This window comes from Protomyctophum bolini (assembly GCF_963924005.1).
Source record: "Protomyctophum bolini genome assembly, chromosome: 11".
Taxonomy (NCBI): domain Eukaryota; kingdom Metazoa; phylum Chordata; class Actinopteri; order Myctophiformes; family Myctophidae; genus Protomyctophum; species Protomyctophum bolini.
In genome coordinates, this window is record NC_137872.1 from 14,788,351 (window position 1) to 14,810,537 (window position 22,187).

General features: G+C 40.5%; 1 protein-coding gene across 2 annotated transcripts; it reads left to right on the forward strand.

The window, feature by feature from the left end:
* Positions 1 to 1,376: 1,376 nt before the first annotated feature.
* On the forward strand, positions 1,377 to 17,754 carry kcnj12b (potassium inwardly rectifying channel subfamily J member 12b). Of its 2 annotated transcripts, none has more exons than XM_080776688.1 (2): positions 1,377 to 1,456; positions 12,895 to 17,754. In XM_080776688.1, exon 2 carries the CDS (start codon positions 13,025 to 13,027, stop codon positions 14,327 to 14,329), a length of 1,305 nt encoding a protein of 434 aa, XP_080632814.1. In that variant the 5' UTR covers positions 1,377 to 1,456; positions 12,895 to 13,024; the 3' UTR covers positions 14,330 to 17,754. The 2 variants fall into 2 exon arrangements, with proteins under 2 accessions (XP_080632814.1, XP_080632813.1); XM_080776687.1 differs by lacking the exon at positions 1,377 to 1,456 and adding an exon at positions 7,410 to 7,978.
* Positions 17,755 to 22,187: the final 4,433 nt, after the last annotated feature.

Consider the following 22,187-nt stretch of genomic DNA (forward strand, 5'->3'; position numbering starts at 1 on the left):
CTCCTAATATAACCAAATTAACTGTTCACTGTGTACTCAGTGAACTCTTAATTGATCCATTTGCAGTGGTGGAAATAGTTCTCTCATGTTTTACTTATGTAAAAGTATCACCAATGCAATGAATAAAACCCTATGTTTACAAGTAAAAGTGCGGAATTCAAAATGCAGTTGAGTAAAAGTACAAAAGTTGGTACCAAAAGTAGAAATGACTCAATGACACTAAAATGCATGAAAGTCTTTTGAAAATAGTTGATCAACAAGCTCACATTGTGTAACACTGCGAAAAATCTACAAAGTAATAGTAACTACAGTCACAATATTTGCCTCTGAGATGTAGTGGAGTCAGTAAAAGTGCAGAAAATTGGAAATACTCCAGTAAAGTAAAATAAATACCGTATATATCAAATTTGTTCTTAAGTACAGTACTTGAGTAAATGTATTTAGTTACTTTACATCACTGTCCATTTGTAACTCTGAGAGTGCATAAATGTAACTAAGCCAAAATCCGAGTCCATTATTTACATTATTTGTATATAAAACACAGAGTTAAATAACACCGAGAATTTTATCTTTGGTATTACACATAAAAACAAAACCAGGGTCACCTCCGTCTGCATGACTGACCTCACATTTCTCAAAATAGCTAGGGCACATGTACCTCCAGGGACATGCAGCATTGTGCTGGGATATTTGAAACATAAAATGTGGTAACACTTTCTATAAAGCCCACATCTATGATTGATAGATACAGTAGACAGACAGACAGACAGACAGACAGACAGACAGACAGACAGACAGACAGACAGACAGACAGACAGACAGACAGACGTATTGTACCCTGTGTGAGCACATTCAAGACAAATACAGATAACGATAAAGGTATCTTTGTAGCGCATTATACTACTATTTTACTTAATCTTCTTTGTGCTGAATAGCAATGAATGCCAATGCTGTCTGTCTACTACTCTACTGTCCAGTGCAGCACTTGGCCCCAGGTCCATCTTTTTGATGGTTTCAAGCACAAACTCAATACAAAGACTGTTAACTGTGAGTGGACGACCCAATTAAGCATTACACTTGTTTACAACAGGGTCCACCTTGTTCAATTCATCAAAACATTTAGAGACATACAAATAGAACCTTGCGTCACCAGGCTTTCCATCTCGGAGGAAATGACATGGCCTGCGCTCCTGTAAAGGTCTTCATTTGAGACTGTCATGGGCCAGAATATCCTTAGTATTCGTCTAAGGCATCTTGTCTGAAACACGTCTAGGCCATGTGACACATGGCCTGTGTCACTTTCCATGACTCTGCCCCATACAGGAGAACCCCAAGGACGTTGCCTTGAAAATCCTCAACTTTGTTATTGTGCTGATCTTTGATGATCTCCAATATGGCAACGGCTTTGCCTTAGAGAACCTGCTCTGAACATCTGCCCCTGAATCTCCGTCTACAGGTAGGTGAATTCCTGAACCTCCACATTATGGTATTTAATGACGAGGGGTTTAGTTGGGCAGATTTGGGGTTTAACTTTATCAGTTTAGTCTTGTCTATGTTGATGTTGAGACCGACCTGTTTGCCAAACGTTACTAAGTCATCTGTTTTACATTGAATGTCCTGGTGGCGATAGGCTAAGAAGGCAATGTTGTCCGCATAATCAATATCCTCAAGAGTTTCTGTGAGTGTCCATGTTATTCCTCTTTTTTTTGCATTATGTATACTACTATGGTATATGCATCATTTATTATAGGAGTTTATAATATTGTCTAATATAATATCTACAAAATGTCTTCATAATGTCGATGATGTCCTGTATCAACAGGCATTGTGCTGTAACTTTGATTACAACAATACTTAGAGTTCATCCTAAGGTGCACTCATCCTTTGGCTCACCTTCCTATGCATAACATAGCACCTCATTAAAACGTGACACCCATCCCCTCTTCCTTCCTGGTGCCTTGTGACTCCCCATGGCCCAGGTTGAGCGTGATAAACCCTCGCCATGTCGGCTCGCACTTTTACAGAGCAATTAAGAACGATGATTCATAGTGCGTATCCATCATAGATATGTACCGGCGAACTCTTCTTTCTTGCTGGGATGGTAAAAACAACATGCTCCCTAATATATAAAACTGCCACTTCACCCTTTGTTATTTTAGCAAACGTGTTTGCTTAGCATACATGACATGACAGTGATGACACTGACCATGATACTGACATGATACTTTACTGACCTGCCTACCTAATACTATAGACAAATACACGGAGGGCTGAGGTGTACCATTAAGCACAGCTACTTTGTAGATTTGGATTATTATTACAAAACACACTAACCACTTCAGCCCTATATATATTTCGGCCATTTGAAAATAGCAGATCTACAAGCTCACAATGTGTCGTGATGCGACGCATTGTGAGCATAGAGATTGTGAGCTTGTAGAACGGCTATTTTCAAAAGATTTTTTTAATACATTTTAAACTTGTGAAATGGGACATTCTGCACAATGAGTACTTTTACTATCTTACGGAAGGTAAGTCATTTCTGATGCTGATACTTTTGTACTTTTGCTCAAGTACATTTTTAATACTTCTACTTGTAACTTTTTAATTAAGTAAAACATGTGATTAGGTTTTTTCCCATCACAGACGATTGGACCTATAGCATCGGTCCAAAAGCCTTTTGGCCAGCCTGTTTGTGTTACCTGGTAATTATTCTATGAATCCTGTTCCTTTACTCAGCCTCTTGAATGTCTAGTAACCTTGTTTTTCCCCACAAATCTTGCCTGCTCATTCCTGTGCTTGAGTCCAGCGTCTGACTCTGAATTCTGACACATTTGCCTGATTCTCTGCCATCTTTTGGCTCTTTGGTGACCACGGAGAGGAGCGGGGACCTCACAAAAAGGGGGTCAATCTTTTGCGCCCGTTTTTATATACGACAATCTTAAACAGATCTCTGGCATAATTGTGAAATGGATTAACATTTCTATAGTTTGTTACATTCATAGCAAGAGAGGCCAAATTAGGTAGACTTTATTAATATAATGTAAAAAAATCATGATGTGGAGGATACTGTATCTGACAGTGTGCACACTGCATAGGTGTGCACTGTGTGGAACAATAATATGTGCATATAAATAATGTCCCCAGTGCCACAGCCTCATGCAATGAGGTATCATCAGACCTCAATTCACTCATTATTTGAGGTTTTTCTTTTAAACTTCCTATCCACGTGTCACATCAATGAAAAGAAAATATGGCACTGAGCAGCAACGCCTGAATAAATAAATAAACACATACTCAGTGAAGTGTACACACACACACACACACACACACACACACACACACACACACACACACACACACACACACACACACACACACACACACACACACACACACACACACACACACACACACACACACACACACACACACACCTGCGGGGCTGGGTCTGGGTCTAGTCTCTGTTGTGTTGGCAAAACTAATACAGCCATTCCTCAAGACTGATTAGTGCCTGAACACCAGCGTGCACAGGTGCACCTGCTCACACTGCTAAAATAAGTGGCCCATTTAGCCATGCAAAGATCAATTACGGCTGTCTGTAAGCAGCACAGATGGCGCTCCAATCAGCCACTGTAGTATTGCCTTGCCTGGCTTCCTGCCCTAATGTTATATGTCTTACATATTCCTTCCTCCCTTCCCTCTCTGTCTCTCTCTATTCTACTATTCCACTCCATTCTTCCAATTTACCTTGGCATAGGCTATATTGATTCTTATTCATGGTGGGTGATAACTTTATGACGGTATAAGATTATTATTTTTTAAATAGCATATCTACAAGCACACAAATAAATATTGTACCAATGAAAAGTATTAACAAGAGCTTGTGACTATATATAATAACTACATTGGATCCAAAACATGGTTATTTGTTCCCATTTCCTGAAAAGCAACAACAGCGAACGATATGCAAGCACGCACGTACTCAAACACACTGCTTTGTTGAGGGCTAAAGCCGGTGTGTTGAGGTTCACAGGTTCTGGCCCACTTTGTCCTGCTGCATCAGTGGCTTTAAATAACTCACAGGATCTCCCTATTGGCTAGGCTCTAGGTTCACTTATTCTTTACAGCAGTGGTTCTCAAAGTTGGGCCATGCAGGGGTCCTTCATGGGGGCTGCAGTGGGTCCTAAACAAAATATAGCCGAATGTTGTCAAAATTATTAATAATAATTATTATTATTATTAGTATCCATAACCTACTTAAAGGCCTGACATCACATATGCATACACAGCACGGTATGGCGCACACGCAAGTGCGCACGCACGCACGCACGTGCACACACACACACACACACACACACACACACACACACACACACACACACACACACACACACACACACACGTATACACTTCACACATTACACGCATGCACATTACTATGTAGGTGTATACAGAGTTATGCAAGACCCATGCGTCATACGCTGACATGGCAATCAGCTGACCAATTGGGTGGGTTGTTTAAGCTCACCTAAATCTGCGTATGTGTCCCTGGTTTGTTATGTGGCTGTTTTCTCCCACCGCCACCCCAGCACCACCAGTGGGCTCTGCTATTAGTTATGTTCCCCATGGGGGGTTGTTATCGTATACCTATCTCCCTGCTCTTAATGGTTAATGATGGTTGTCTGATTGTGCTGAGCAGGGAGAAAAAAATGTAGCAGAGCCTGAACGCCAAGATGAAATATTATATCCACACTTGTATTCTACACCCCCAACAAACAGTCGCACGCATATATACGCAGTCAGTCACACACATTTATAGTGTGACGGAAGGGAGATTTTCCGAATGGTCTGAGTTTTGCACAATCACAATCAATTACACACCTGCTGGCAACACAGGTGTGTTCAGCACATGAAGCAGTAACCTGTCTCTTTTCTTAGGCTTTGCTGTTTTTTTGCAAACTCACCACCGACAACAAACTCTGCTCTTAGCCCACTTGTTTCATATTTTGTTAGTTTCACAGGAGGACAGATAAGAGAGCAGATCAGCAGTTCCAATAATGGACTGACCCAGATTCACTAGAGGTCACCACTATGCGAGGATGCTGCAGACGTATGCTGTGTGTAGTACGATGATAAATGAGGGAAAACGAAGCCGTGGAAGCCCTAGGAACGTACAGATGGCTGAAGAATTTAAGGAAAATGTATACCTGAATAACACAGCGTGGAGGAAACATAACCAATGCACCTACTTCCATACAGGTGGACCACATGATACAATTAACCACTTAAGCATCTAAATGATTGCTGTCGGGCAGAAACCTCAATTACCTTTGGTGTTTTTTCATGAAATGAATTCCCTATTTGATCATACTACAGCGTCACATAAAAGCATCATAAGTAGCAGATCCACAAGCACGAAACGGAGTGTGAAGCGTCATGTTTTGAGCTTGTACATCTGCTACTTTTACTATACTTTTGAATTTGAAACTTGAAAAGTAGGAACGCAAAAAATTGACAAAATTAAATGGAATCTTGGATCTAATCCACAAATAGCCGATCTAAGCTTACAATGTGTTGCTTGCGACACATTGTGAGCTTATAGATCTGATATTTTTGGCGAATGTCAAAATAACCAACCTACAAGCTCACAAGAAGTCACTATTTTGAAGGATTTGGACAAACATTTTACAATAAACTAGATAAAGTGCCCATCGGCACAGGTCTCCACCAGGGCAGCTCAGGTTGTGGCCTCCTGGTGGCGCTATAATAGGCCAATGTGAAAAGGGTGCCATTTCTTCTTGCCTTGGATGGCAATTGGATGATTTGAGGCTTTTTGTTCAAAACGGGGCAATCCTGCAAAGCCAATGTTAGCCAATTAGGATGGAAAATGATATATCGGACAGATCCGTCTTGATCACATGACTACAGAGATCATGTGGACCGATTTGCGTGAGATTTGGATGAAATCTGTGCGACTAACATAAGCAATGTGTTTTACAGAAATCGGCCTCATGGTGGCGCTATAACCGGCAGATGTGGAGGGATGCAGGGACAATGTTTTTCCATGGCCTCTAGGGAGTGTGCATACATAAGTTGTATACAGATCGATGCAGTTATAGCTAAAACCAGGAATTGGCCTGTTATAGTGCTGTTATAGCTGGTAACGGACGGACGGAAGGACGGACGGAAGGACACACGGACGGAGTGCAAAACATACTCTCCCCCCATGCCTTCGGCCTGGTGGAGACAATGACATGCTCAAAATTGCAGGTGGCAGGTTGAACTGGCACAATAAAATGAATCTTTTTTTTTTTCTTTTTTTACTTTTTCCATTCCTTTGGAATTGCCCCCCACCCCCACCGCTGCCCCCCCTCTGGGGGTCACGGTCCCCACTTTGAAAACCTGTGTACTAAAGACAACATGTAGGATGCATTCTGCTACTCAGACCTTTTCTATTCCATCAACCGGCTGCTCCAGATAGATGACGTAATCCTATCTCAGGTAAGAGAGTATCTTTCCTGGTGAGTCATGACCATAAAACCTTTGAAATGACACAAACACACCAAGCTGAGCACGTGTGTGTGTGTGTGTGTGTGTGTGTGTGTGTGTGTGTGTGTGTGTGTGTGTGTGTGTGTGTGTGCGCGTGTGTGTGTGGGAAAACATGTACATACAGTATGATACTCTTTTTACTCTTTGTTTGGTCTTTTTTGCACTCTTTATTCTATCCATTTTTGCTGTTTTGTTTGATGTATGCTGCTGCATTGTCTGAAGGAAGCCAAACTAAAATAAGTTTGACTCTTATGTACCTGTACACAAGATGTAACAATAAAGTACAACCTTGAACCATCACATCATACAGTATGTGTGTCAACAGCCTAATATGCCTATCAAATACCTTATGGTTTTAATAGTATCCATTTTATCCTGGATTATTATATAGGGGACTGTTAATGCGGGCATCATCTGTTCTCTCAGATGGTGGTACAAGAAATACAATAATCTCCCCATTAGTTGCTGCCCAATGCCCATCCATGCATCATATTGACAGAGTAGGACAGTCCAATTGAGTCAAACTCACTGAAATCCCTTTGCTCAATAATATGACAGTTGCATGTTTAGATGACATTAATATGTCAATGATGTGTCCTGTTCTCTACTGTACGTATCACTATGGTTCATATCACCCCAGGACTGCACCGTTGATTGCTTTAACCCTGAGCATCAGGTTGCCTCCCTGTGCTAGTGCAACACTCAAGGGGGATATGACGATCTCATAGTCTCCAAATGCCAAGTAGCTACAGTGACAAATTGAAAGGGAGGGGGGAAAAGCATGAGAGTGCGCTGTAGAGGAGAGGAGAGCAGAATGCAACAGCTCATGGATGTGGGACAGAGAGGAATCTGCTGCAGAACCAGATCAGATAGCAGAGAGATACTAAAAAAGTGTGAGGCATAAGGAGAAGAGAGAGGAGAGGCGAACGCGAGACTGACGAATGGCCAAGACTCTAAAATAAGCTCTGTGGAATTTAATTTTCAATCGGAGTGGACCCCACAGAGCAAGAGAGATTCTCATAAAATATTGACCTTGAGTAGAAATATCTGCCGTTGCAGAATCAAGTAGTTGTGCCTTCATAGGGGCTGAGATTTCGTTTTGGCAACATGGGAGTATGGGACACAGGTCGAGTTGAAAACTGACCTGAGAGGACCTCAAGGTTCTGCCCTCTTCTTCAGGTAGGGTGAAGTGGATGCACTGAAACAAACAGCAGAACTAGAAGAACATAGACAGACATGAAGGACTTGTGTGGAACAATACCTTTCTACCTGATGTGGACAGAGTGGTTCTACTCATAGGCTACCTGAACAGGAGACATTAGAGGAATATGCTAAGGAAGGACCAAGGAAACCCTGAAGCTCTGGAGTTGGGGGTAATTTGGAAAACAACATTTTACTGATGTCCACAGGAGGGGAATAGCACTAGGTATGTACTGTAAGCTTGTGGTTGTTCTGTAACTGTAAATTCTAATCTAGGCTATAGCTGTTCCTCAGTTAACAACCTGTAGATATCTGTTCCTTTATGTTCGACTTTGATATTGGTTTGTGTCAGAAATAGTTGAGCTTTTGGTGGAATGGCAGCTGGAAATAAAGTGTTTCCATGATCACGATTAGGTATGTGAATTAAATTGATGAGGTTTTATTGATACCAAGGCAATTCCATATTCTGCTTATTGGTCTGATTCTTTAATGATTCCCTTACTGATTCCTGATCGATATTCACTGTGGAAATACAGTACACCTATACTGCTGTGTTTACCAACTGTTTTATTATCTCTGAGCTGGAACCCAGTGTGGAAATGGTTCCTTTTCAACAGTGTAGACAGTATAGACACATGCCGTCTTTATTTTGCAATGAGCAATTGTCAGAAAAACATGTTGGCATTGATGGAATTTATAAGTTCAAATATAATGTATATTGTATCAGAGTTAAATATTTAAATTATTATACAGAAGATCTAAATTACTATAGGCCTAACTATTCCGGTTCTTGAAACCCATTCCTAATTAAAACATTCTGCCACAGAGTGTGGAAAAGGAGTCCCACAGAATGTTATGATAGATTCTATTCTTCTTCTTATTGTCTCTGCTTATTTGTCTCCAAGCCGGAGACTATGTTTTCACCCCACTCCATCCATCCATGTATGTGTGTGCGCTCACTGCGCATGTCTTTCCTGCTGTCTGTGTACAGCTAATCTCTGGCATATTTTCATATTACTCCTACAGATTTTGTACAAGCATCACACCAATCGGTACACATTATTTCTATAGTCATGTGATCAATACGGATCTGTCAAATCTTTCATATTCCTGATTAACTATGATTGGCTTCCAAAGTTTGTGGGGGTGGCTCAGTAATGTGTGCCCGGTTGCTGGGAGACTTTGCATGCACATTCCCATTAAGCCGAGGACGAACACCCATCCCATTTTTTTTCTCCCCATGCTGGCGCTACAACAGCCCATTTCACGTTTTGGCCTATAACTTATATTTAGACAGTAGAGATAAGAAACCTCAGAGACATGTAAGATATGATACGATGGGGTCCTTGTAAATAGGATAATATGGTCAGTGCACCCACCGTCGGAGCCACCAAGCACCCCAGAATGTTAAGATATTAATATCCCTCATACACTCCATGTCCTGCTTCCTAGCAACCAGAGCATTTAGAGCTGCTGAGTAAAAAAAAAGAGAAAGGGGAAAAAAATTACAATGTAAAAAAAACGAAACCTCAAATTTGGTGTATAACAACTAAATAAATGATGGATTGGTTGGACCTATACGGAATTCACCTGAACGTGACATGTTTGACCTGTCACACAGATTGTCTAGACTCTAGATTGTGCCTGACATTCATGGTGTCCGAGCTCCTGGCTAACATTTGGAATGGCATTATTTACATGGTGGCAGAGGATCATCATGTTAATTTCTCATGTTGTTGTTGTTGTTGTTTTTATACGTTATAAGTTACCACGTTAAAATGTGATACGTGTCACGTTACGTACCCGATGGTACATGTGCCCCTACACTAGTGGTTCTCTGACTCCCCAAAAGAATCATATTTTAACTGGGGACCTCCCACCCTGACAAGCAAGTAATGTAGGAGTTGAGACATTCCATTTTCGGTTCCCACGGATAGATATTCTGAAAATAGCCGCTCTACAAGCTCACAACGCCTTGGGGCAGCGGTGGCCGAACGGTTTGCGGAGCGGTCTTGATATCGGAAGGTCGCTAGTTCGTATCCCCGGACCGGCACGTTAAAATTACCACCGCTGAAGTTCCCTTGAGCAAGGCATTGAACCCCTACCATGAAATGTTCTATTAGCAGGGCCTGGCTGTAAACAAGTTCTTGAGCTTAGTCCAGTTACCCTGGGTAAATATAGTAACTTTGCTTTGCTTTGCTTTTACCAAGTGAGGCTTTGTGAGCTTTTAGATGTAGTCTTGTAGTCTTTTTTGCCTCTTTCTTATATTATCAGGTCGGTCCCAACTCCCGACCCACAGGTTGAGAACCACTGCCCTACACTAGCTCACCTCATGTACTACCATGTTGACTTAAAATGATGTACTGTATGTCATTTACAAAGACTGATTTTGTTTACTTGTAAAGATTTTAATACAGCTAGAGTGTAAAGGTATTTTATTTACTGCTACTAAAAAAGCAGACAACCAAACACCCTGGATTTTACTGTGATTATGACACTGTGTTTGACAGTCTCGATCACAGCTTTTACTGAAGGATAAGGAAGTCGATTTGAGAGCTGTCTGGATAAGGAGCACTTTTTGCTGTTCAGTAAAGTGGGGTGACTGATTGCTCAGCCAGTTAGTGCACTGACAATATTGCCTGAAACCTAGTACTGTATCTCCATATTTCATCTTTGAAGTAGTGAAAATTGCAGATCTACAAGCTTGTAAAGCTTCTATTTTTATTTTTTGTAATCATGCCTTGAAAGGTTTTTACCTATATAATTACTTGCCAAGAATAGGGATGCCAAGTTGAAAATGGTGACGTGGGTCTCATACAATTTTAACCAATGAAAATGATTAACATTGTGGCTAAATATGGTTGATATGGCGTTGCCAGCATGGAAAATACCGATTTTGCACATAGGCCTCTTACTAGTTTCTGCCCAACACTGACGATATGCTCCTTGTGAGTCGCGAGGAGGACCCTAGTTCAAATCGAACTCCAGTCACATCTTGCATGTCCACTTTCTCTCCAGTCGCTCTACAATCTCCTAGCCTTGAGTCTATATGGATGTCAAAGACATTGTGGAAAATATGTACAGTACAGAAATGTTGCTTATAAAGCCATTGAAAATGTACTTTGAGCAGAACTGCACTAGTACTGTCATGGTTTATGCATATGTACCTGAATCCCTGCCTGCCGCTATAAGCATAGTGCTAAACTTTGACCTTGGACCTTCAATGAAGTGCCAAGAAAACGATTTTCCATTGACATAAAAAAAGCACCAAGCTTTTAACACATTCCACAATATAGATCAGTGGTCCTTGAGGGGGTTCCAGGTGGTCCCCCCAGTTAAATGATGGAGAGTTGGAAACCAAATGGACCCTTATAGATCTTTAACTCATGAGAGCGTAAAATGAAACCAAATTAACCCTTATGGCTCCACTTGGTTTCATTGTATGCTTTCAAGAGTTAGATTATTATTAAACATCTGCATTAGGTAATTTACATGAAGTCTACACAATTAGAGAATGTAGAAGAATTGCTATTTTGATCGTTTTCCTGCCTGTTCTCTCCTATGTTACCACATCAATACAGCATAGAATTGTCTTAACCAACATTCACAAAATATTATACGTTTTTGGGTCTGGGAGGCTAAATGCTGAATAATAATGGACCTTGATATGAAAAAGGTCGAAAACCACTGATATAGATAACGTCAGAATGAACCACCATGATCATGGTGAAATACGTACAGTAGCTCTCATTTATATGAAAGGGCTTCTCAAAATGTAGCAGCTAATCTTAGAACTGAATTACTAATACATCTCACTGCCAGATTTAGAATGAGCTGACAGTATCTGATGGATTCCTTAACGTCCAAAATGTTCCTTCATATCATAATGCTTAAATGTTTTATTATAGCGGTTTTAAATGGCCTGTTGTTGACATGCTGTACAAATGAGCTGGCATTGCCTTGCAACACAAAACAGAATCCAATCTTTCTGGGTTTAAACATTCCCTCAGTAAGATACATTTCAAGGTCAGAGTTGATGACACAGTAATCTCTAGCAAAGAAGAGGTTACCTATTTCGGCTATATTCTTGACAACCTGACAGGTGAAAGAAAGTATGGCAACAAAGGTGAAAAAAAGTAAATCAAGATGTTTGGGCAGAATTTCCTCCTTTGTCAACAAAAGCGCTCTCAGGACTATTGCTGGAGCCCTCTCATCCACTTTGACTATGCTTGCACCTCCTGGTTCTCCAACATCTCAATGTCGCAAAAAATAACTATATGTTTCAAACCTCCAAAAATGAACAAATTCGACTATTTCTCTGCATGGCCGGGGCACATTATTTCCAACACATTTTGCCGGCCTAGGATGGGGCTCACAGAAGACAGAGTTAACCAATTAAACATGGAATTGGCTTTCAAAATAGTCAATGCCACTTTTCCCTCAATGCCTAAATAACTGAGCGACACCCACAGCCACAATACTAGAGGGAGTGTCAGCAATGACCTGGCAGCACCCACTTATAGAACAAACATTTTGTGAATTTTCCTTCTACAGCACTGCCTGCCAAATGTGGAATGCCCTGATCCCATTCCTTAAAAATGTGGTTCACTGGCTTACTTTAAACCAGGCCTAAAACTGCAGACCAAAGGGGGAGGTGAATTATCACTTCTGAGGTGATCACACCTGCCCCCCCCCCCCCCCTCTTTTGTTCTACTCTGTACATAGTGTTTTATATTTGTGATATTGAATTTTGGTGTTATTTTTATATTTTGTTGATGAATTGAATACATAGGACCTCAATAGAAACAAGGACTTTGTTGTGCAAATCCTTTTAGTGTATGACTGACTGTACTATACTGATTGTTTGCATTTCTGATTTTCTGTCTAATAAAGTATTCTAATAAAAGATATTCTGTTCTTCTAATTATTAATATGGAGGGTATGAGCATACAAAATGAGTGTCAAAATGAGTTTATCGTCGTTTAATGCAATCAGATAGGACTTTTCTCTTTGAATGTTTGGGCTGTCAAGGCCAGAAAGTAGTTTTTTGACACTCAGATAACTTATGTATGATGATAATGTCACACACATAACCTCGATTATGCATTGTACTAATATTTCTCTTTCTTCTTTTCCACACAGGGAACTGCAGGTGTGCCTGTCACAACTCTACCAGATTATAAATTTGTTTTTGGAAGGAACTGGTTATTTCCTGTGAAGCCGGTCCTAACTTCATGAGACAGAGACTCACTTGGCTGTGCCTGACTGAGGCATGAGTGTGGGAAAGGTCAGTCGGTACAGCGTTGTGTGTGGTGAGGAACAAGGCCTACGACTTAGTACCATGCCTGCTGTGGGCAACAGCTTTGGCAATGGCAAGATTCAAACGCGACGAAGATGCCATAGCCGGTTCGTCAATAAAACAGGACAATGCAACATCCACTTCACAAACATGGATGAAAAGCCGCTACGGTACATATCTGACATCTTCACAACCTGCGTGGACATCCGCTGGAGGTTTATGTTGCTGTTGTTCAGCCTGGCGTTTGTGGTGTCCTGGCTCGCATTTGGCCTGGCATTCTACGTCATAGGCCTCATACACGGCGACATGGTCAAACGTGCAGAGGATGACAGCTTCATGCCTTGTGTGCTGCAAGTGAACACCTTTACGGCAGCTTTCCTGTTCTCCATTGAAACACAGACGACCATTGGGTATGGCGCCCGCTGCGTGACGGAGGAATGTCCTGCTGCGGTCTTCATGTTGGTGTTTCAGTCCATCGCGGGGTGCATTATCGACGCTTTCATGATCGGAGCTATTTTGACTAAGATGGCACGTCCAAAGAAGCGTGCGGAGACTCTGCTGTTCAGCAGTCACGCAGTTATTGCCATGCGGGACGGAAAGCTGTGTTTCATGTTCAGGGTTGGTAATCTAAGGAAGAGCCACCTTGTGGAAGCTCATGTCCGGGCCCAGATGGTTAAGCCCCGCATCACAGAAGAAGGCGAGTACATCCCCTTCGACCAGATCGACATGAACGTAGGCTATGACAATGGTTTCGACCGACTCTTCCTTGTCACCCCCGTAATCATCGTACATGAGATTGACGAGGAAAGCCCACTATTTGGCATCAGCAAGCAGGACTTGGAGTTGTCTGACTTTGAGATCGTCATCATATTGGAAGGTATGGTGGAAGCCACGGCCATGACGATGCAAGCGCGCAGTTCCTACTTGTCCTCAGAGATCCAGTGGGGTCACCGCTTTGAGCCAGTTGTCTTTGAGGAGAAGCGGCATTACGTGGTGGATTACACATACTTCGACAAGACTTATGAAGTACCATCCACGCCGCGGTGCAGCGCCAAGGACATGGAAGAGAGAAAGTTCCCAACATCCAGCGCAAACTCATTCTGCTACGAGAACGAGCTTGCCATCAACAGCAGGGACGAGGAAGAGGAGGAAGAGGAAGGAACTGCAGCAGCAGCAGCACCAAAGGAGGAAGACAGGAAATTCTTGCCAGAGTTAACGAGTGAGTTGGTCACTTCCAGACAAGATCAAAAGCCCCACGGTGAAGAATCAGACATATGATCTGACCTTTGGGTGTTGCTTTTCTTAGGTCTGTTGACTGTTGTTTGCTGACGCTGTGAAGTGCAGCTGTCATGTGAAGACGTACAGTTTACAGTGGAAAATGAGTGCCATTCTACAGCCATGAGGACACTGCTGGGACAGGCGCTCCGCTTTGCCAGGCAACGAGGAGAGACTGGCAGAAACGAGGAGACTGGCAGAAATGTTCATTTGGAATGGTTTTGTCTTGCATAAGGTGGTTAACAAGCTTTGTTAAATGCAGGAAAAACTACTATATTTCAACTATACATTTTCAAACGGCATGAAAATAGCATAGCATTGAATCAACATTTTGAAGTTTTGAATGATTTTGACAGAATTCTGGATAAGTCTTATTCACAAATGCAATGCAATATGGAAAGTAGAAAAGCAATGGGTTCTTACACCAGGACAATAAATGTCCTAGATGAATAGATGACTACGATCTTAATTTTACAATATTGCCACTCACATATGCACAAACAATGGCAATATACAGTACAGGTGGCAATGGTCTGGCTCATCTCACTATATACTGATTGCTGACACAGAATGCACTTAAGAAAGGGAATAAGGGATACATGTGAAATTATATTATACATTATTTTACAAAGTAGAAAATACTCTGAGTGTTGCTTTCTGTGCAATTTAGAAAAGTGAAAGAAAAATGTACATAGATGAGCCAGCTGCTGCACATGAACACATTTAAAGTATGAAGTATACGTAGATAGATCAATAAAGAATACTGTGGGTAACTTCACTGTAGAAGAACTAACACGAAGAAAGCACTCTTTTACTGTAGATGATTTAACAATAACCATATACCGGTAATTAACAAACCAGATGAACATATCAACGCAATGGAGCCTTCATCAGAGTCCAAACAATTGTGGCATGGACACAGACTTTAACTTTAACTGAGCTTCACCTGAGTTCCTTATCGGTGGCGATCAGTTGGAAGTGGATGAACAAAGATACTGACTACAACACTTTAACTAATTTTCAGGTTCAAATTATGTGCAGTGAGTGACTTGACATTTGGCAGACTCCCAGAGGAAACAGAAGCGTTTTACTAATCCAATCCCAAAATTAAGTCCAGTCACAAGCTAGACTGTTGAATGACAGAATGAACATTAAAACTGTGATGCAGCTGTGCTCTGTCTGAGATCAAAGCACCACTCTAAATCATACTCCAAATGTTAGAAAGAGGGAGGCTCCACCAGCACACAATAAGAAATAAATGATCAAATAAAGAAAAGCACCAGTAGCATGACTACTGTAGAGAAATTGTGGATGAATCTCGCAAGTGCAACTATAGAATCTACATGTAGTCAAACCTACTACTGTATACAGTATGTAAGCACTAAGCACTGCAGCAGCAGAACGAAATTGCACTTTGATTACAAGAATAAAGTTGGAGGTCCCCAGCCAAATGTATGATAGTCAGGACTCAGGAGCCAAATTGACCTACAGTATAACTCCAGTCTGTACATAAATGTATATTTGTACACTCTGTTAGATTAACAAACATTTAAATTTTACAATGTTGTTTGGAGTTGCAGAGATAAAAATTAGGGTTCATGGCCTAATGCATGCCAAAATGGGTGTCCTTGATTAAAATGGTTGAGTTACTGCTGTGTAGCTGTAAAACATCTTCTCTTACGCTGTTGTCTTTTCAAATGGGGGTCCACAGCCAAATATATATCAATTTGGGGGTCCTTGGCATGAGAAGGTTTGAGAACCACTCTTCTATTCAAAGTGAAATCAACAGTAATGGCCTTACTGTCTGTCTGGCCTGGATGATAACAAGTAAGCATCGCACAGAGGCATCATGGGAGGTTCAAATGCAATGATCTCTAGTAGGGACGGGTAGCAGGGCTTAGACCGTAGAGTCTTATTCGTATTAATTTAGTCTAGTTTATTGCTGTTTAATCCCATTGCCTTTAATTTATCAGTGTTGTATTACAATTAATGTATTGTTATGAAGAGTTAGATTTAAATAATAAAGTATATTAGTGGTACTACTATTGCGAACTGTGCAGAAGCATGCTACAAACACTTAATATGGGACTTAATATGAGACATACCCTACTATTGTTTAGTCTGTACTTGGAGATTTTTTATTAGAGAAGAAATTCCATACAAGAAATTTGTGACAATACACACACAATGGAAATGACAAATAGAAGCATTTGCTCAATCATTATTGTAATCATCTTCAACAAGAAAGTGAATTGTTTTCATGTGAGTTATCTGCATATACACTATGTGGCTAAAAAGCTAAGTATAAATGATTGTATGTTCTATACTTTGGGTAGTAGTAAACAGGATTCTCAAGATTCATAAATATTCCAGAGTGATGGAACAGTTTTTTCCTCTTGCACTTATATTTCATTTGTACAATGATCTCTACTTATATTGTGTTGTTCCAGCCTGTGCACTATTGGGTAGATTCATCAAGTATCAAGTATTATTGGACACTTAAATTACTTACTATGTACAATACATATTCTACCAACACTTTGATAATGTGAGCATACTGCTGCAGTAATTCTACCCTGAAATACATCTGTGATGGGATACAGTATATCTCTGCTGTCGGGAGGAAACCTCTTAACTCCAAAATCGCCACTTTACCCGCATACAGCTCAAGTGGAGTTAGGTGGTTTTCTCTGTCAAGATAGTTCTTATCAATGACAGAAAAAACCTCCAACCTTAACTCCACTGACAATGGATTTTTAAGTTTGATTATCACACATGCACGCGCACACACACAAAAAAATGTTATGAGGTTTCCTCCCGATAGCAACGATATACAGTACTGTATACACATACATTTGCAAATGTTGAAACAATATCTTTGCTTTAGATTTTTCCAAAAATAGTAGCCTTTAATATTTAAGGTCAGGAACTGTACCACTGTCTCAAAATGACTTATTTTCTACCAGATTAATGTGTTTTTTAAAATGTTAAATATGCTTTGGATATAAACAGACTGTGGTTGCAATGCCAATATGCACAACCAGCCTCCGCTTCCAGTATTACAGGCTATCTTTGTACAACAAAATGTATTCTTAATTTTCCCTTATCTCACCTTTGATAAAGGTACTATATCAAGTCACGTGTGCAAATCAAGTTAATGAGATACAGTAACCCTCTTTTCCCGAGTGACTGAAATGGCATCAGGCATGATGATGATTTGACTTCTAAGAACTGTCTTCCATTGATGCCAGTTGGAGAACCCATGACCAGGTATGGCCAGTTGTAACCAGTTATAACAAAGTATAATCAGGTATGACAACGTGCAACTTATTTTCTCCTCACAGTCTATAGTTTCTTTTATGTGAAAGTCTAACTAAACTGATATTTAAATATCAAGTAAATAATCGAAATAAAACATGCAATACTGACCAATTGTTGTCTTTTTGTCTTGGTAAAGCAAGAAAACAATACAAAATACAAACAAAACAAATTTGCTGAATAATTAAGAAATAATACACAAGAGCCCATGGTAGATCGTATATCAGCTACACCTACAGGTGCTGTAAATGCCCATAGCCCTCACATGTAGCGGCTTTTATAACACAGTTACTAACAATAGACCTTTTTCATAGCAGTCATAGCTAAACACAGGTGCTACTAATTAAGCTCCTGTTCCATTCGGGTCAAACAGAGTCATGGTACTGCTACTGTGCATGGTGGCTCACTGGAAAAACTCTGCTACACAAGGGAATAGAACCTTAATTAAAATCATGTTAACACCTGTGTTTACACTACAATTCCATGTGAATATGGCTGCCATGAAAAAGAGCTATATATAGCATAATAGCAACCAAATCCGCACACAAATCTGACCAAACATGTTGCTAACCTGAACATCTGCATAGTAGTGAGTTATCGTATCGTGATTATTCAACCGAGATATTCAATGCATACAATTTGCAATAATCAACTGCTGAATAAAATGCTTGTTGTGCGAGTGCCCCAAAGAGCTTGGCCAAAGAGATATTTCAGCCTCCTCGAATTGATAAACAGAACAGACTGGATAGTACTGGTAGTTTAAGGCTGTGGGATTCTGTGAGATGGTGTCTGGTTGAGGTTTCTTCTTTCACTCTTCTTTCAGTCTCATGCAATGTATCAGCAATGTGGATTATTGCCAAGTCATTTCTATGTACATAAATTACTTGGCTGTCTCTCCCTGATTCCACTCTCCCGTGACCTTGAATATTATTATTAGTATCATTAGTAGTAGTAGTAGTAGCAGCAGCAGTAGTACAGTAATAGTAGTAGTAGTAGTAGTAGTAGTAGTAGTAGTAGTAGTAGTAGAAGACTAGTAGTAGTAGTAGTAGTAGTAGTAGTAGTAGACTAGTAGTAGTAGTAGCAGCAGCAGTAGTACAGTAATAGTAGTAGTAGTAGTAGTAGTAGACTAGTAGTAGTAGTAGTAGTAGTAGACTAGTAGTAGTAGTAGTAGTAGACTAGTAGTAGTAGTAGTAGTAGTAGACTAGTAGTAGTAGTAGTAGTAGTAGTAGTAGTAGTAGTAGTAGACTAGTAGTAGTAGTAGTAGTAGTAGTAGTAGTAGTAGACTAGTAGTAGTAGTAGTAGTAGTAGTAGTAGACTACTAGTAGTAGTAGTAGTAGTAGTAGTAGTAGACTAGTAGTAGTAGTAGCAGCAGCAGTAGTACAGTAATAGTAGTAGTAGTAGTAGTAGTAGACTAGTAGTAGTAGTAGTAGTAGTAGTAGACTAGTAGTAGTAGTAGTAGTAGACTAGTAGTAGTAGTAGTAGTAGTAGTAGACTAGTAGTAGTAGTAGTAGTAGGCCTATATCTTTCTAGTACAACTATCAGCATATTGTGGTGTATATGCATGGCCCAATTCCTATCATTGGTAGCCAAAGAGAGTTCTTGGCTTTGAAATGCTACACCGCTGTGAACAGATTCAGATTCAACTAGTTTCAGTGTTTTGAATCAATCTACTACGTAACTAAACTATTAGTTTCTATATATCTTTGTTTTAAAGCTTTTATGATTCACTTGTTATGAACTGCCTTTTGCTTAAAGGTTTACTCACTTCATATGTTTAAGTAGTTCTAGTTATTATGGAGCCGGAAACACCCCCAGCTGAGCACTTCACTCATCATGTAGTTGTGAGAGTTGCTCCTAGCCTCCTACCTCAAGCCTGGCCGACACACATATTTAGTTTATTACGAGAGACACTGACACAAACAAACATGTGACAACTGGAGAACTTCCTGCTGGTTTACAAAGAGGCAATTTACTACTGGTTCCTTCCAACAGTAGTGCACACATCTCAGTCCAGTAAATCCAATGACAGCTACTGGTTAGTATTATTAAACTGACAACTGAAAAGCCTGGAGGGAGAGGCCTTTGTCCTTTAACCCCTTATGAGCCAGAACACAGCCCAAGGGCCTACCGAGGATATTAAGGACTTTTAAAAAGCTGCAGGCTGTACAGTTACTGATTTCGCTAGCCATAGGCAGGGGTTAGTTAGTATTGCTTTCAGAATATTAAAATATTAATAATGCAATTTAAGAAATGTATTGTTTGAGATGTGCAGGAATCTGCCAGGGTGATTATTTTATCAAAGAATATACAGCACCTTTCATTATTATACAAAGATCCTGTCGCTGAAAGATAGTATAGCAATGGCATAACAAACAGACATTCTTTATTGAGGGGCGCTAGCACCTCCTATGTCCAGCTTTGAGTGTTTGTGTAAACACAAACATTGTCTTAACACAAACATTGAATGCCATTGACAATGAATGGCCGGTGTTGAGTGTTTGTGTAAACACAAACATTGAAGACAAAAGTGAGGACGCAAATTGTGATTGGCCAGAATGAGATGTATTGTATGATAAGAGTGCCCCTCACTTCACACGGGTGTGATTTTTATATCACAGTGTGACATTTTGGCTTTTAAAAATAAATAGACATTCTGACCAAAATTAAAATCAGGCAGTAAGAAGATTAGTAAGGATATTTACGAGTAAGGAGACTGATACACTGATATAGCGTAAAAACATGGGACATTTGAATTAATTCTGTTAGTAAGAGACTATTAGCAGGTCCAGTTTATGGGCATGGATGGCATGGATATACCTCCTTGATAGGCACCTCTCTATCACCCTCATGTGGGGTGTTAGTGTATGAACTGGTGTAAAGTGTGGTAATCACTCAGCTCAGCACATTCAACCACTTAGTCACTCAGTGGATTTTCTTCTGCAGAATAGTGGTCAGAATCATGACTGTATATTGACATGAGACAGCCAACCAACTACCAACTCTGTCCCAGGCTGCCATTATGGATATAGTCTCCCATATAGAGTCACATGTCATATAGAGGATAGAGCATTTGTTCAGATCAGTGCCAACAATGATCAGCTAGCTCCCTCTAAACTAGGGGGCTTTCAACAGATTTTGATCCAGGCACCACCATCCTGACTAAGAGCAACCTCTGGACCACCACTATTGTGTTGGGTGGGTCTATCATAGACTAGCTCTGGTCCATAGCTCTAAGGCATTAGAGCTATGGACCAGAGCTAATCATAGACCTACCTGACACAAGTGTCAAGTAGGTAGTGGTGGGGTTCATGCACCATTCCGTGGGATTGATTAAGATTAGGTTGTTGTTGTTTTTTCTTCCTTGTTACTCACTACTCATTCATGAGCTGGAAAAAAAACTTTTTCAAAAGGGACACTTTATATTGGATACAGCAGCCACATTTGAATGCATCAACTATTTTTCAGAAAGAAAGAAAGGCCTACATACAGGAAGGCCTACATGTAGAGACATTCTTTGTCACCATGCCAGTCATGAACCAATTAAATACAGCCACCCTGTCACAATAAGTCACAACGAACTCAGCAACCACAACACAAGACAACACAAACATAACCTGTTTATCAGTCTTCAATTGAACATTTGGAATTGTTGGCTGAACGTCATAGCCCATAACCTCTAGCTCGAAGAAAAAGGAAATAGCTACCGGTAATTCACTCATAGGATTATTGAAGTGATCAAGAACCACATACACATACTGTTGTCTGTTACAACTCACATACCTTCAACGGCAGAGAACACAACATACAAATTGTAGATTCCAATTCAATTCTAGAGCCACAAACAGTTACTGAACATGTTTCATTGCCACCCAGTCATTAGGTCCCAAAATGACAATGGAGGTTTTGCAACTCTAGATTCATCCCATTATAAATGAAGAGTTGCAAATTGAGGACTAATAGTACACCTGCTTGAATCACACTAGTATACACACAGCATACAACACAAGCAGCAAAGAAGCAAAAAACAAAGTCCCTACCTTGAGCCGTGCATTCTGGTGTAGTGCAGTGGTCAGGGATTTAGGGCAGGCTCTAGGGTCCAGCATTCACAGCATGTCACAGGAGAATGATTGAGAAAGAAGCTGTGCTTGGGGGTATGGGGTCATCACCCTTGCTCGTGTACCTGTGGAGCATGTTGAGAGAGACACCATAAGCTTTGAATAATTTCCATGGTACACACACACACAAAGCTGGGAATAGGAGGGGCTAGCGCCCCACAAAAATAAATAAAGCGATCTGACCAAAAGCCACATACAGTGTCACAACTCACTAGCAACAACAGACAAACATACACAGCCAGCCAGCCTGTATACATACTGTATACTGCATCCTTCCGGTTTCAACATATTATACAGCCTAGTAGTATAATAAATACAACACAGCCTACTATACATACAGTAGGTGTACATTAGCTCTGGTCCATAGTGTTAGGAGGAAGCTAGGAGACATCCTCCTAACACTATGGACCATAGCTGGGTGTGCATAT

Coding starts and splice junctions, on each gene's coding strand:
- kcnj12b (XM_080776688.1), top strand. CDS start 13,025: ATGAGTGTGGGAAAGGTCAGTCGGTACAGCGTTGTGTGTGGTGAGGAA.